The 16,939-nt window shown below is 44.5% G+C and overlaps 1 protein-coding gene across 3 annotated transcripts in view; it reads right to left on the minus strand.

The window, feature by feature from the left end:
- Rragd (Ras related GTP binding D) overlaps nt 1–16,939 on the minus strand; it is a 42,273-nt gene that overhangs the window by 10,128 nt on the left and 15,206 nt on the right. For all 3 annotated transcript variants that reach the window (XM_031366435.1, XM_031366434.1, XM_031366432.1), the window contains 4 exons: nt 13,982–14,277; nt 5,068–5,267; nt 4,202–4,316; nt 2,138–2,280 (listed from right to left, as the gene is read on the minus strand). In XM_031366435.1, the coding sequence (XP_031222295.1) occupies nt 2,138–2,280; nt 4,202–4,316; nt 5,068–5,267; nt 13,982–14,277 (754 nt within the window). The remainder of the gene's footprint in view (nt 1–2,137; nt 2,281–4,201; nt 4,317–5,067; nt 5,268–13,981; nt 14,278–16,939) is intronic.

Consider the following 16,939-nt stretch of genomic DNA (forward strand, 5'->3'; position numbering starts at 1 on the left):
CCAGCCTGGTCTACAGAGTGAGTTCCAGGGCAGCCAGGGCTACACAGAGAAACCCTGTCTTGAAAAACAAAAACAAAAACAAAAACAAAAAAAGAGAGAGTTGCCATGGTCATGGTGTCTCTTCACAGCAATAAAACCCTAACACATGTATTCTATTCTGCCTCACCCAATCTCCTGATAACTGGGGTAACAGGCAAGTACCACACCCTGGGCCTACTATATATTTTAACATGGAATTTCTCTTGCTAAGTAATTCTCTAGGAAAATAAAGTAGGAACGCTTAATCTTTTTAATCTACCAAAAAAAAAGGCTGTGTTAAAATTTTTTCAAGTAGATATATTTGAATATATAGATTGTAAATATCGCTTGCTACTAAAATAACAATAATAGCATGGGTAAATCTCAGATGACGTTACATGGAAAAATGGCAAAATATGAATTATTTATAGTGATTTCATCATCCTAAGAATTATAAATAGAAATAAAAATAAAGGGCTGGCGAGATGGCTCAGCAGGTAAGAGCACTGACTATTCTTCCAAAGGTCCTGAGTTCGGATCCCAGCAACCACATGGTGGCTCACAACCACCCGTAATGAGATCTGACGCCCTCTTCTGGTACATCTGAAGACAGCTACAGTGTATTATACCGGAGCAGAGCGAGTCGGGGTCAGCAGAGGTCCTGAGTTCAATTCTCAGCAGCCACACACGATAGCTCACAGCCATCTGTGCAGCTACAGTGTACTCATACACATAAAATAAATAAATAAATCTTTAAAAAAAAAAAAAAAGAAATAAAAATAAAGTCTATAGGAATGGAAACAGTGTGGCTGAGAGATGACTCAGCAGCTCAGGGCACTCACTCTTTCTAAGGACTGAGGTTTGGTTCCCAGCACCCACACGCGGGGGGGGGGGGGGGGGGGGGATGCACAAGGCACTCACAAAGGTCAGAAACTCCAGTTCCAGGGGATCCAACAACCCTCTTCTAAACTGTGGGCAAAGGCGCTCAGAGGCCACTCAGGCATGCAGAGTGCTTCTATGTTTAGCAATACAACTTTCTCCACTCGATAATGTTATCTTAAGCATTTAAGAAGTTTGTTTGGTTTCTATGAATGTTAAGGCTATAATACATAAAAACTGGCAGAAGTCATTTGCCTAGTTTTATAATTCTCTGCCTACCCAGACAATCAACGTCAAATTTTAAACAATACAGCGCAGGTGTTTTCTGTAACAAACGAGATAATGGAAACATTGTTGGTGGCTTGTGGATCTATTTTCACCCCCTGGACTGCACTGGGTGCAGAATCTCCAGCTGCAGGATCAGGACCATTTAGTCCAAGGTTCAAAGTCTAGTCTTTTCTTACTGACAGCAAAAGCGTGTCTTAGAAATCTCTCCATTTCTTTATCTGCAAACAAGTATAGTAGAGCTCCTGGCCCAGGGGACAGCTGAGAATTAAGATGTGCGCAACAAAGCTTTAACCACAATTAATAGGATCAACAGTTACTTTTTACTATTGGCACCTTAAGTGGCCTATGTAGAGATTTCAGTCAGTTAAAGCAAAAGTATAAAAGTCAAGTGAATACAAAACTGCCACAGCAGCTATGAGAAGGAGAGCTGGCAGGTGGTCCTCTTCCCCTCCTCCCTTCTCCCTTTGTCTGCAGTGCTGAGGAATGATCTCAGGACTGTGAGCAAAACTGGGCTATATCTCCAATCCTGGGAAGGACAACACAACTATAGCCTTAAGAATGGGAAAGAGAGATTTCTGAGTTCGAGGCCAGCCTGGTCTACAGAGTGAGTTCCAGGACAGCCAGGGCTACACAGAGAAACCCTGTCTCGAAAAACCAAAAAAAAAAAGGGGGGGAGGGAAAGGGAGCTGGAGAGGTGGCTCAGTGGTTAAGGGCACTCTCTGCTCTTCCAGAGGTTCTGAGTTCAATTCCTAGCAACCACATGGTGGCTCAGAACCATTTAAAATGAGGTCTGGTGTCCTCTTCTGGCCTGCAGGTATACATGTAGGCAGAATGCTGTGTACAAAATAAATAAATCTTTAAAAAGAATGGGAAAGAAGAAAGCATAATCAGAGTATGCTGTTTTAAAAACAAAAACTGCTTCAATGACAATAGAAAAGAACGTGTTACTTACCCATAAATGCAAGAGATGTCAATCACCACATCAATCATGTCACAGCAGAGCTCGTACGTCTGCATGTCCACCGGCGTGCTGTCAGTTGCAATATAAATCTTACTGACCACGTCAAACAGAAATGCTTTCTCAATTCCAGAATTCTGAAAGGGGAAGAAAAAACATAAAAGACATGCCTTGGGCTGGGGAGATGGCTCAGTGGTTAAGAGCACTGATTGTTCTTCCAGACGTCCTGAGTTCAATTCCCAGCAACCACAGGATGGCTCACAAAGGGATCCAATACCCTCTTCTGGTGTATCTGAAGACAACTACTCAAATACAGTGTACTCATACACATAAAATAAGTATTTCTTTAATTATTTTAAGAGAGAGAAATGCCTTAAAATAACAGCAAGTTCAGACTGTTTCATGGTTACATTAAAAACAAACAAACAAACAATATTCCACCCTACCAACTAGGGAAGGGTCAGGGGCATGGAGGGACTGGGCAGGAACTTGGAGGCTGGGATGGGTAAAGTATAGCATGTCTCTTTGAAATGCCACAGTGAAGTTCTCTAATTTGTACAGTCAATAGGCAATGGTTTTATAATAAAGTGATTTTCTTTACAGATTTAAAAAAGTATATGAGGGCTGGAGAGATGGTTCAGAGGTTAAGAGAACTGACGGCTGCTCTTCTAGAGGTACTGAGTTCAATTCCCCAGCAACCACATGGTGGCTCATAACCATCTATAATGGGGTCTGATGCCCTCTTCTGGCCTGCATGTATATATACATGGAGGCCACTGTATACTAAATAAATAAATCTTTAAAACAAAAAAGTAAATGTAATATATAAATAAGCAAAAATTACAAGGGATTCTAGTTGTCCAGGTTTACCGCATTTTAAGCTTACTGTCATAAATTTTATGATAAACCTGAAAAAGAAACTGGGGGCTGGCGAGATGGCTCAGCAGGTAAGAGCACTGACTGCTCTTCTGAAGGTCCTGAGTTCAAATCCCAGCAACCACATGGTGGCTCACAACCACTCGTAATTACGAGATTTGGTGCATCTGAAATCAGCTATAGTGTATTTATATATGATAATAAAAATAAATCTTTGGGCTGGAGCAAGCAGGGACTGAGAGAGTGGAGCTTACCAGAGCGAGCAGAGGTCCTAAAATTCAATTCCCAACAACCAGATGAAGAAGGCTCACAACCATCTGTACAGCTACAGTGTACTCATATACATGAAAGAAAGAAAGAAAGAAAGAAAGAAAGAAAGAAAGAGAAAGAAAGAAAGAAAGAAAGAGAAAGAAAGAAAGAAGGAGAAAGAAAGAAAGAAAGAAAGAAAGAAAGAAAGAGAGAGAGAGAGAGAGAGAGAGAGAGAGAGAGAGAGAAAGAAAGAAAGAAAGAAAGAAAGAAAGAGAAGGAAGGAAGGAAGGAAGGAAGGAAGGAAGGAAGGAAGGAAGGAAGGAAGGAAACTGAAGGCAGTATTAGCCTAAGTTGTGTGTCTGAGGTAAACCACTCAGGCAGTGTTCCCTAACCCCTGCCTGGCTCATCAGGCTGACCACAGACACTGTGTTAAACCTGTAATATTCAAACACAGACCTCACCGAAAGAACCAAGGGTTTTAAAGACATCTTCTTACATTTATTTATGAATTTGTGTGTGGCTGGGGTGGTTAGGTCTGCAGGAGCACACATGTGGGGGTCAGAAGATGACTTTGGGGAAGGAGTTGGTTCTCTCCCTGTAACATGTTGTCCCATGGTTTGATCTGGAGGTGAGATTTGGCAACAGGTGCCAACTTATTGGTCCCCAAATTAGGGTTTTTGCTCCATAGCTAAGACAAGGCTTCATTAATACCGTTGCTTGCCTCCTACTTGAACAAGCAATAATCCAAGTGTGCTAAGGAAACAAACATTTTCAGAGTCAAAACTTAAAGGCTCTAAAACATGATGTAGGAGTCATCTTGAAGAGCAATACTAAAGTGGCCCGAAACGCAGCCAGGTATTACAACTTTTGAGTCTTGCCATGTTGCTCTTGAATTCTGCAAATGACCCAAGCAGAAACAAACCATCTACTTACTGAGATAAAGATGTTCAGCAGATTCTCCAGCGTCGGGAGCTGTGGGATCAGTTTCTGAACCACTTTACTAAAGGCTTCAAATATTGAATGATCATATATGCTTGTCAGGTAAAAGCTGAAAGAGAGGGCAGCGTTTCACTAGCTCCTTCTGAGCAGTTGTCTTAGACTCTTCCACCAGCACCAGGAATCTGCATAGCTCTAACACACAGCACTAGAATTCACAATGACCATGTTCAAAACTAAGCATGTCCTGACAGGCAGCCTCCTCACTCCCTAGTGCCCAATGATGGCCATTCCTCACTGCCTGGCAAGCTTCAGAGGTTGGCCATCGTGATCCGCGTGAGCGTCCTTGGGAGCTCAGTGCCACATTACAGACTAGCTTTTAAACCACTGACACTGAAGCCTGGAATGTTTTTCATCTTCCAATTTTCAAAATCAATGACCCATGTACTGTATCTATCCTACCCGACAAAACAGATGGGAGAAAATTGTCCTCTGAATTCCTATTCTAATGATCTTAAGTCTCATCTGTTCATGGTTATAAATACCATCGTATTAGCAAGAACTATTACTGAGCACCAATTAGCATCTTGGGTTAGAGTCATGGGTTTGATTGTGTTTCTCATATGAGATGAGAAGTTTAAGCTTTGACAACTTGAATACAAAAGTAAAACAAATACTACTTTTCACCAGAAGTTAGCATTTAGCAAGACATCTTTGACCCTATGCCATCGAGAAACAGGTAAGCAGGTAAATTTTCATCCATACCACCTGTGCCCAACCAGTTCACACCTAGCCTGTGGTGACTGCAGCCAAACCCCACTTGCTCCACCCTCTCTAAGGACCAGGACCCTGAGAGCTCTTACCTCAGGTGAATTTTTTCTAATCCAGCATCGGCAAGGTCATCGTTTGCCCTCTGGTGAATGTCTCTTTGGGTTTCAATTTTGTGATCATCTGACAGACCATCTACTTTATGAATAAACACCTCGAAGTTGATATCAGTGTTCACCTTGTAGGCCCTGGTCACTGTGAGATGGAGCCTGGCCAGCGCTTCCATATAGTCATCCTGGAACGAAATTCATGCCTTCAGCTTTGTTTCCGGAACCTTCCATACACACTCATCACTTCAAAACACATAGCTATGATCTCCAAAAATAACTTGTCAAACTACCAACGCCACCACACACACACACAAACACAAACACAAACACACACACACACACAAAATTTTGGCTTCATAGATTTCAAGTATACAAACCTAAGTGTGTTAACACAGAAGCTAAGAAAATACAGCTGGTTTCTGCAGTCATAGTATAGGCTGTTGATAGCTATAAAGTTCCAGGAAAAGCCTCCTGGCTTCCGAGGGCTCTCAAGGACCGTGGAGACTACAGATGAAATAAGGCTGAGAAACTGGGCCGTGGTAGTGCACACCTTTAATCCCAGCACTTGGGAGCCAGAGGCAGGCAGGCGGATTTCTGAGTTCCAGGCCAGCCTGGTCTACAGAGTGAGTTCCAGGACAGCCAGGGCTATACAGAGAAACCCTGTCTCAAAGAAGAAAAAGTAAGAGAGAAAGAAAGAAAGAAAGAAAGAAAGAAAGGAAGGAAGGAAGGAAGGAAGGAAGGAAGGAAGGAAAGAAGGAAGGAAGAAAAACAGGCTGGGAAGGAGGGTGAGAAAGGAGTTTAACACTAATCTGAGGGAAGTCAGCAAACCTCCTCTGGCTTTTGCAACTCAGCCACACAGAAAAGTCAGCTCAGCCATGCTTGTCTGTCTGCTTGGTGTCACAGGAATCTTCCTAAGGGACTCCCACAAGACAGTGCAGTCCCCAGAGCCTCCACTTACACCCCGGTACAGAGAGTGAGACTTCTGGTCTAGAGCAATTGTTTCAAACACCACAATACTATTTTTAACTCCTTCCTACCTCTCTATATAATAAAAATAATAAACATCTGTGCAACTATCTTTCTGTTTAGTAATCAACCAGTGTCAGGAATGGTGGCTCACACCTGTAATACTAACAATGGGGAGGCTGAGGCAGGAGGATTGCTTTGAATATCCCAGCCTGGGATAATCTTTGAGATTCTGTCTCAAAACAAACAACCTGGGCTGGAGAGATGGCTCAGCAGTTAAGAGCACTGACTGCACTTCCAGAGGTCCTGAGTTCAAATCCCTGCAACCACATGGTGGCTCACAACCATCTGTACTGAGATCTGAGACCCTCTTCTGATGTGTCTGAAGACAGCTAAAATATAGAAGATTTAGCTCAATGGTAACCCTTGCCTAGTATTCATGGAGTTCTAGGATTGAGTCCTGGTGTCATTTTTTTTTTTAAATCTTTTAAGTAAGAAAAAAGTCATGGTAGCACATGACTTTAATTCTAGCACTTGGGAGGCAGAAGCAGGCAGATATCTCTGAGTTTAAGACAGCCTGGTCTACAGAGTGAGTTCCAGGACCACCAGGGCTATACAGGGAAACCCTGTCTAAGGAAGAACGGAGGGGAGAGGGAGGGAGGGGAGGAGGGAGAGGGAGGGAAGGAAAGAAAGGGAGAGAGAGAGAGAAAGAGAAAATGAGCTGCATGACCAATACCAAAGCCCCTTCCTGCTCTCGCTCAGCCCAGCCTGTCTGCTGCAGCCTAACTGACCATATCCGTTCCACTCATCTCTTTACACTGCAGTTAAGGCAAGTATCCAAACTGTTTACATTGTTTTAAAAGTTAAGAGAAGGGCTGGAGAGATGGCTCAGTGGATAAGAGCACAGAAGGTCCTGAGTTCAAATCCCAGCAACCACATGGTGGCTCACAACCATCCATAATGAGATCTGTCGCCCTCTTCTGGTGTGTCTGAAGACAGCTACAGTGTACTTAGATATAATAATAAATGAATCTTTAGGCAGGAGCAAGCAGGGCAGAGTGGAGTGAGCAGGGCCAATCGGAGCAAGCAGAGTTCAATTTCCTGAATTCAACCTGAATTCAAATTCCCAGCAACCACATGATGGCTCACAACCTCCAGTACAGCTACAGTGTACTCATATACACAATAAATAAATAAATACATACATACATACATACATACATGAATAAATCTTTAAAAAAAAAAAGGTTAAAAGAAATATCAACTTGGAGTTGCTCTTGGTTGGGTGCCGACCCCACCTAAGGCAGGTACATGGTACCAGAAAAGATGGTCTCTGAGATGATCAACTCTAGGTTCCAACATGTTCTGTACAGAGGGACATGCATGCTTGGATACAAGCAGATTCTAGAGATGACCAGACAAGGCAGCGGGAGACTGGCAATCCCAGCCAACAGCCATCCAGCCAGCTTTGAGGAAGTCTGAACTAGAATATATACTGTGTTAGTTAGCCAAAGCTAATGTCCCTCTACAGGAGTGATAATATTGAATCAGGCACACCATGCTGGAAATACAACAGGACATGTGCCTTGGCGGTCACTGGCCCAGGTGATTCTGATATTAGGAACTTGGCAGAACAGACAAGGAAAAAGTAAACCAGAAAGGTTTCTTCCTCAGGCTGACCTCTGACCTCCGATCTCCACATAAACATCATGGCATATGCCCTGAATAAAGAAGTGTTAATTTACACACACACACACACACACACACACAGTGGCTGGAGAGATGACTCAGCAGTTAAGAGCACTAACTAACTGCTCTTCTAGAGGTCCTGGGTTCTTTCCCAGCAACCACATGGTGACTCACAACCATCTGTAATGGGATCTGATGCCCTCTTCTGGTGTGTCTGAAGACAGCTACAGTGTATTAATATACATAAATCTTTTTTTAGGAAAATGAATCAAGTTGTATATATGTCTTTTTCATTCAGTTTTATGCCTTAGAGGACTCACTATGAAATTCTGCTGTATAGATGGCTCATCACATGTCACATATATGACCTGTTGATGGAAATTCCAAACATGTCCAATGACCTCAGTACAAGAATGAGTCTCATGAACACACAGCTTGCCCCAAGGGCTGCTGGGAGGTCACAGCTGTGAGTCTGTGAAGAGTGTGTTCCCAGTATAGTCCATGAAGCTCCTGCTTCAGGCACTCTCGCAACACATGGTTGCTCAGAATCTCTGGATTACTGCTAGTCTGAAAGGTGTAGACAGGTCTTATTTTTACAGAAAAAAAAAAAAATTAGGACAAAGAAATAAAAAGAGCCAGGCATGGTGGCACATGCTTCTAGTCCCAGTGCTTGGGAGGAAGAAGCAAGTGGATCTGTGGGTTTGAGGGCAGTCTGGTCTACAGAGTGAGTTCCAGGATAGCCAAGGCTATACAGGGAGATCTTGTCTCAAACAAAAAACAAACAAACAAGACAGACACACAGATAGACCAAGAGAGAGAGAGAGAAAGAGAGAGAGACAGAGACAGAGAGACTGACTGAGACTTTATAAGATCTACCCAACTATCCTACCTCTGATATGGCTTCAAACCAGGAAAATACACAAAGCTCAGAAAACAAAAATAAGGAGTTTTTTGTTTGTTTGTTTTTGTGGGATAGGATTTATTTTCCATTTGTTTATTCTCCAAACTCCATCAATAAAAATAAAGCCTTGCAGGGAGGTGGTGGCACACGCCTTTAATCCCAGCACTTGGGAGGCAGAGGCAGGTGGATTTCTGAGTTCGGGGCCAGCCTGGTCTACAGAGTGAATTCCAGGACAGCCAGGGTTACACAAAGAAACCCTGTCTCGAAAAAACAAAACAAAACAAAACAAAACAAAAAAATGAAGCCTTAGTCTGTAAATGAGTTAGAATATCAAACAAGGGAACAGGAAACTAAGAGGAGACAAAAATAACAGTGAGCCCTTTCTCACCCTGGAGCTCTGAACAGTGTTTAACAAAGAAACACACTGGACCAGGCCAGAGACTATGAGTTAAAACAGTAACTATTGGGGCTGGTGAGATGGCTCAGCGGGTAAGAGCACTGACTGCTCTACCAAAGATCCTGAGTTCAAATCCTAGCAACCACATGGTGGTTCACAACCATCCATGAGATCTGACATCCTCTTCTGGTGCTTCTGAAGACAGCTGCAGTGTACTTAGATATAATAATAAATAAATCTTTAAAAACAAAAAAAAGTAACTATCAACAGTAACTATCCAGTAGCTTCCAGTCTATAAAGTTCTAGTAAGGCGGCTGGATAACCTACAAGGATAAGCACATCTGAAGTGGGGCCTGGGGACTAGGGAGAGTAAAACATCCCAGGAGCATCTGAGGGCAGAAAGATCCTGTGCCTTCCATGTGGGGTGGATGCATGGGAGATACATTTGTAAGTCCTTCAAGTATGTACTTAAAAAGAGTGCACTCTACTATGTCTCAAACATGCTGTGCCTTACATCTTTAAGGAGAACGTTCACTTTAAGGGGTGGGTTGATTAGCAAAGTTACCAAACATTCAGAGAAAATACTAGAATGTGGTACTCTAAACACTCTGTCAAGTGTATAAAATGGCCTGATTACACTATCAGACCGAGGCAGGGTCTTTGTCATAGCCCTGGCTGTCCTGGAATTCACTGTGTAGACCAGGTTGGCCTCAAACTCACAAGAAACACCTGCCTCTACTGGGATTAAAAGTGTGTCAGATGAGACATTATATAGCCTTAATGACTGAAATGAGGTACTGGAGGGGCTGGAGAGATGGCTCAGCACTTAGGGCATACACTGCTCTTGCAGGGGACTAGGGTGCAATGCCCAGCACTCTATCAGGTCAGAGTATGCATACTTTCCCTAAAAGACCCTAAAAACCTAAAATGCCATTAAAAGGAAGAAAATATGGGGTACAATAGTACAAGTCTATGATCCCAGCTATCTGGCCAGGAAAGGTACAAGATTACAAGTTTGAGGTCAGCCTAGTCAATTTAATGAGCTTTTATCTCAAAATAAAAATTGTAAAGGCTTGGGCTGGAGAGATGGCTCAGTGGTTTAAGAGCACTGACTGCTCTTCCAGACGTCCTGAGTTCAATTCCCAGCAACAATATGGTGGCTCACAACCATCTGTAATAGGATCTGATGCCCTCTTCTGGTGTGCCTGAAGACAGCGACAGTGTACTCATACATAAAATAAATATATAAATATATAAAAAACATATAAAGGCACTCTGTGGCACTGTGTAGAACACTTGTGTAACATATGCAAGGCTCTAGGTTCACCATATCATGAGTACTATCATTGCCAGAACACAGGATTACTCAACATCATGGTTTTTTCTTTTCCGTGTGTGTGTGTGTGTGTGTGTGTGTGTGTGTGTGTGTGTGTGTGTGTAGGGTGTGTGTGGTAGTGTGTGTGAGGTGTGTGGTGGTGTGTGTGTGTGTGTGCGTGCATGGGGGTGGTATGTGTGGGGATAGGGGGGTGTGGGTTATGTGTGTGTGGTGTGTGTGGTGAGGGGAGGTAGGGGTTATGTGGGGGAGTTGTGGGGTGTGGGGGTGTGTAGGGGTGTATGTGAGTGTGGTGTGTGTGGGGTGTAGATATGTGTATGATGTGTTTGTGTGCATGTGTGTGTGTGTATATATGTATGAATCTGGTGTGTGCATGTGCAAAGTGTATGTACACCATGTATGCACACACTTGCTCTATCACGATAACCTGATTCTGTAACAAGAGTCTCTCTCATCAAGTCTGGAGCTCCGCTGACTCTAGCAAACCCCAGTGACCTTCCGGTCTGCTCTGCCCTACCCTACAGCACCAGGCTTCCCAGCTGAAGTGTGACACCTAGGCTTTTGTACCCTGTCCCCAGGGGGCAGAGAGGGAAACAAGGTGTTCATGCGTGTAATCTCAACATTCCCTAAGGGGCTAAAGTGGGAAGGGAGCTGTGAGTCCAGCCTGGCTATAAGTTCCACGCCAGCCTGAGCAACAGTGTTAGACCCTGACTCAAAGAAAGAAGGGGCTGGTGAGATGGCTCAGCAGGTAAGAGCACCGACTGCTGTTCCAAAGGTCCCGAGTTCAAATCCCAGCAACCACATGGTGGCTCCCAACCACCCATAATGAGATCTGACACTCTCTTCTGGTGTGTCTGAAGACAGCTACATTGTACTTATGTATAATAATAAAGAAATGAAAGAAAGAAAGGAAGAAGAAGTAAAGGAAAGGAAAAAGGGAGGGAATAAGGAAGAGAGAAGGAAAAAAAAGAAGGGTCTTTTTCAAGAATTAGACTTTCCTGTAACCTGCAGTAAACTTAAACACACACACACACACACACACACACACTAACCTAACTGAAAAGCCTGCTTCATGATTAGACAAAATTACCTACATAAGAATAAGCAAGTTGGACTGGAAAGATGGCTGGCTCAGTGTCTAAGAGGATCTGCTGCTCCTGCTGGCGACCAGAGCCTAGTTCCTAGCACCTATGAGGAACAGTTCACAACCTCCTAAAACTCTGCTTCCGGGGAGCAAACTCCTCTGGGTGCTAAAAGAACCTGTGCTCATATACACAGACCCACACATGTACACACAGTTAAAAATAAACAACAGTAAGTAAAAATAAGTAACTAAACCTATCCGGGGCTAAATGACACCATACCGTAAATGCAGCTACTAAAGCTGCTACAGAGCACAGTATGGTATCTGAGTATTTCCTAAGCCTTCATCTTGAAATGATCTTTAACTCTGGTTAGGATCCACTTTCTCACAGACAGCTACTTAGACGGCTAAGGAAATACCCTGGGAGGCGTTAGGGGAAGACAGAGTTCCCTGCCCTGTACTGTGCACACATTAGCTGCTCCCTGGGCTCTGATTTGCAGTGCCGACAAGCAGACAGGAGGGCAAGACAGACAGGAGGGCAAGGCAGACAGGAGGGCAAGACAGACAGGAGGGCAAGGCAGACAGGAGGGCAAGGCAGACAGGAGGGCAAGGCAGACAGGAGGGCAAGGCAGACAGGAGGGCAAAACAGACAGGAGGGCAAAACAGACAGGAGGGCAAAGCAGACAGGAGGGCAAGACAGACAGGAAGGCAAGACAGACAGGAGGGCAAGGCAGACAGGAGGGCAAAGCAGACAGGCCAGAAAACATGCTAGTACATGTGGGAGGACCAGGAAAGCAGCTCCCAACAGACCCAGGCATACCAAGGGTCCAGGTACAAGCTTTGGATGGACCTAGACAGAGAGTGAGCCCACCACAGGTCAGGCATCGCTCGCTCCCTCTACAGACTTTCCCTGAAGGAAGAATGAATCCCTAATGCGCCCAGAGCCCTGTTCTCAGAGCCAGACACTGTGCAGCCACCCGGAGCTGATGCTTTGCTAAAGACATCACTGTGTTACATATACCCTGCAAGGCTGACCAGACTCCAGAAGCAACTCACAGCTGGGAAGTCTCTAACCCCCCAGTCTGGACTGGGTTTGGCATTCTTTGGAGAACCTGCTTCCTTTAGGCCTGGGAAAACCTCTAGCCTACACCTCTAAGGCCCCAACCCCACACACCCTCCCCGGCATGGTCAGCCCGATCTCCCTTCCTCTTCTTTCCACTGAGGAAGGGGCAAGGCCCCAGTTAGAGGAGATGGTGAGATCAACTAATGGCTGGAGAGCCGGACTTCCCACCCGTCAGGGGATCCCTATTCATTTCCTTTATAACTAATTTGAAGGAGGACTTACACAGATCTGTTAATAAACTATTAAAAAGAATTCGTATGACAGAAAACTAGGTAATATAGGAGGTACAACAGGGAGAATTTTAAATTCTTGAGTAAATGTTATGACAAAACCTGTATCCCCAAGCTAGCTATGTGAACACATTTCTCAGTACACACAGCCATGGGAGCAAAAACACAAAAGTGGAGCTGGTTATCCAAACACAGATGTGAACTATCCATCTTCCTAGGAGATACCTAATGCACATTAATAGTCATCCATAAAATACATAAAATAAAGCCGGGCAGTGGTGGCGCACACCTTTAATCCCAGCACTTGGGAGGCAGAGGCAGGCGGATTTCTGAGTTCGAGGCCAGCCTGGTCTACAGAGTGAGTTCCAGGACAGCCAGGGCTACTCAGAGAAACCCTGTCTCGAAAAACAAAACAAAACAAAAACAATACATAAAATAGTTAGAGTGATCAAATATATACTACTAATAATAATTTGATTCACGACTACAGAAATGGCTCAGTGATTAGAAGCACTGGTTGCTCTTTCAGAGGATCCAGGTTCAATTCCCAGCACCTACATGGCAGTTCACAATTGTCTATAACTCCAGTTCAAGGAGATCCAATGTCCTCTTCTGGCCTCTGCAGTCACCAGACACACAAGCTGTTCACAGACATACACCCATGCACATAATAAAATCAAGTAATACTCTGATTCAGAAGAAAAAATTTTCACTTCTAAGTCTATCTACTTAGAAAGTAAACATTATAAAATGTAACCTTCTAGGTCAATTCTGTTACAGAGGATCTGTCATTCCACATATCTTCTGGGATCTGCCTATGGCCAGACAGGAGCCTTTTCTCTGCTGCAAAGTCTGAGAGCTCTAAGAAACCCTGTTTGATAGGAAGGCCTACTGCAGATTTAAAAACCTAAACCGCTCCACTCGGCCAGCAGGATGACTCAGCAGGTAAAGGTACTTGGCTCAGGACTGACAACCTGAGCTTGATCCTCTGATCCCATGGGTGCAGGAGAATAGCCTCTACAGCCCCAGCCCCACCCCCTCACACATCCACACACGTGGGCTATAGTGCACACATGCTCGCACACCCCTGACACACCCAGGACACACACACTCAAACACACATACAATTTTACAAAAACAAACCACACTGCAAACAGATGCTGAAACTCTACGTACCTGGGAGTCGATGACAAAGATCAGTGCTCCTGTGCCCCGGAAGATCATCTCATAGTCAAATGTAGGATCAAAAAAGTCAATCTGCCCTGGGAAGTCCCAGATCTGGAAGTTGACAAAGGAGCTGTTGGAGACATCTTCCCGGCAGATCCTGTTGGTGCTCTCCAGGAACAGCGTCTCACTCGGGGACATTTTGTGAAAGACAACTTTCTGTATGGACGACTTGCCGCTCCTCCTGAGACCCATGAGCAGGATTCTGGGCTTCACCTCAGTACTGAAGGGGTCGCTGAAGTCCAGAACTGAAGAAACCCCAGAACAGGATAATGTGAGTTGTTCATGGCTGCTAACCAGGAGTTTCCCCTCCACCTCAGATGGTCTCAGAGACCACTCAGAGACCACTCTTCCAACAGTGCCACCTGTACCACCCAATCATGAAGAGGGACAGCATGGGGACATCAGAACCCTGAACTGAAAACGGCCCTAACCCCTTCATGCATGCCGGTGCATGGGCCACTATCTCAAGCAGGGACTCTAGCATACAAAAAGCAGAGGCTTCCTGGAGCTCGCTGCCTGAAAAAGAACTCAGGTCTTCAGTCATTCCCTCCTCTATGTGGTCATCAGAGTGTCTATACACTAACGAGGTACTCCAGTACTGCTGGCTACTGTCCTCATGGGCCTCAAGAACACAGGCGCAGGGTTGGAGAGATGGCTCAGCAGTTAAGAGCGCCAACTGCTCTTCCGAAGGTCCTGAGTTCATAATCCCAGCAACCACATGGTGGCTCAAAACCCAACCATCTGTTACAAGATCTGACTCCCTCTTCTGGAACGTCCGAAGACAACGACAGTGTACTTACATATAATAAATAAATAAATCTTAAAAAAAAAAAAATCTTAAAAAAAACAAAAAACAAAAAAGAACCCAGGCAGAGACCAGAGGCCTCTTTTTTCGGATTGTGAGAGAGCACATGAGATTTGGACAGGCCTGCCCTCTTCATCTGGTAAGATAACCACAAACAGTTATTAACATTAAAATTAAATGGGGCTGGAGAGATGGCTCAGAGGCTATTTTATTGTTGCTGCTGTTGTTGTCGTTGTTGCTTTTCCAGACAGGGTTTCTCTGTATAGCCCTGGCTGTCCTGGAACTTGCCCTGAAGATGGAAGACTAGGCTAGCCTGGAACTCACAGAGATCAGGCTGCCTCTGCCTCCCAAGCGCTGGAATGAAAGGCGTGAGCCACCACCATGCCCAGAAAGTGGCTGCTCCTCCAGAGGCCTAGAGCCTGGTTCCCAGCACTCATGCCAGGTGGCTTCACTGCACCAACTCCAGGGCATCCCAGCAGGATGGCCTTTTCTTCTGGCCTCTGTGGCGTCACAGTGAGGTGCAGAAGCCCACACTCACATCCATTGTCTATGCATAATCTAAAAAACAAAATTTTCTTTAAAAAAAAAAAGATCACCTTTAAAAATCCATAAAATGAGCCGGGCGGTGGTGGCGCACGCCTTTAATCCCAGCACTTGGGAGGCAGAGGCAGGTGGATTTCTGAGTTCGAGGCCAGCCTGATCTACAGAGTGCTCCAGGACAGTCAGGGCTATACAGAGAAACCCTGTTGCGAAAACGAAACAAAACAAAAATCCATAAAATGTAACTGATAATGATAATAAACATTATCAGGGCTATTATGGTGGTTAAATGAAATCAAGGATCTAAAATAATTAAGACCCAAGCAGGTATGGTGATGCACACCTATATATAATTCCAACCCCTGAGGGCTAAGTCAGAAGAATCAAAAGTCTGGACCAGCCTGAGCTACAGGGCATGAAGCCTCATTCAGCCGGGATGCTGGGCCAGCTGGTAGTAATCCATATGCAAAGACGTTTACTTGAGCCCGTATACAGGTTAACTTAAAATGGACCAAACGCCTCAACTTAGGAGCCAAACTTGAGCTCTTAGGAAAAAAGCTAAGTAGACGTCATAGAGACCTTGACACGGTCTCTGGGTCCTGGCGACCAAGACCCGTTTCTCAGCTGTAAGCATAGGGGAAGGAGGTGCACAAACTACACATCAATGCTGTAAAAAGATGGCACTGGAGAGTCGGCTCAGAAGTTAAATGTACTTGATGGTCTTAAAGAAGACCAGAATTCAGTTCCCAGCACCTAGGTCAGGAGTTCAGTCACCTGTAACTCCAGCTCCAGGGGACCTGACACCCTTTTCTGGCCTCCTTGGATAGACATGCATAGTATTTAAAAAAAAAAACAAAAACAAAAAACTTGTTTGGTTGGTTGGGTTGGGTTTTGGGGGTTTTTTGTGGGTTTTTTTTTCTTCTTTTTTTCCCACCATTTTTTAAGTCAGAGTTTCTCTGTATACTCTGTATAGCCCTGGCTGTCTTGGGAATTTGCTCTGTAGACCAGACTGCCCTTGAACTCAGGAATCTACCTGCCTCTAACCTCTCAGGTGCTGAGATTAAAGGTGTGTGCCTGGCATGAGACCCTAGCTCAACAACAAATCCAAAACATATGCCCAAACAAAAAAAACCTGTACATGGGTGCTCTTAACCAAAATCAGACACAACGGAATCAAAGCCCATCAACCCATTAACGAGTACACAGAATGTAACATACTTATTTAATGGAACGTTAATGGGCCATGAAAAAGGAGTGGAGTGCTGATTCAAGATACAAGAGGGAAAAAACGTAACCCCTAAGCTACATACTATAAAGGGGTATGTAGTATACGAAGTACAACTCAACTTAGGAATCATTTTACTGACATTTCTTCATTTACAGGAGGGCATGGTATGGATATAGAAGTCAGGACAGCTTGAGAAGAGTCAGTTCTCTCCTAGACTCCTGTGGGTCCAGGTGGCAGACAAAATCTCACTATAAACAACAACTCATCCCCACCACACACCTTCCCCCATCTCACACCTCCCCCTCATCACCCCTCCCCACTACCACACACCTCC

The sequence above is a fragment of the Mastomys coucha genome, unplaced genomic scaffold (genome assembly GCF_008632895.1).
Source record: "Mastomys coucha isolate ucsf_1 unplaced genomic scaffold, UCSF_Mcou_1 pScaffold14, whole genome shotgun sequence".
In the NCBI taxonomy this organism is placed as follows: domain Eukaryota; kingdom Metazoa; phylum Chordata; class Mammalia; order Rodentia; family Muridae; genus Mastomys; species Mastomys coucha.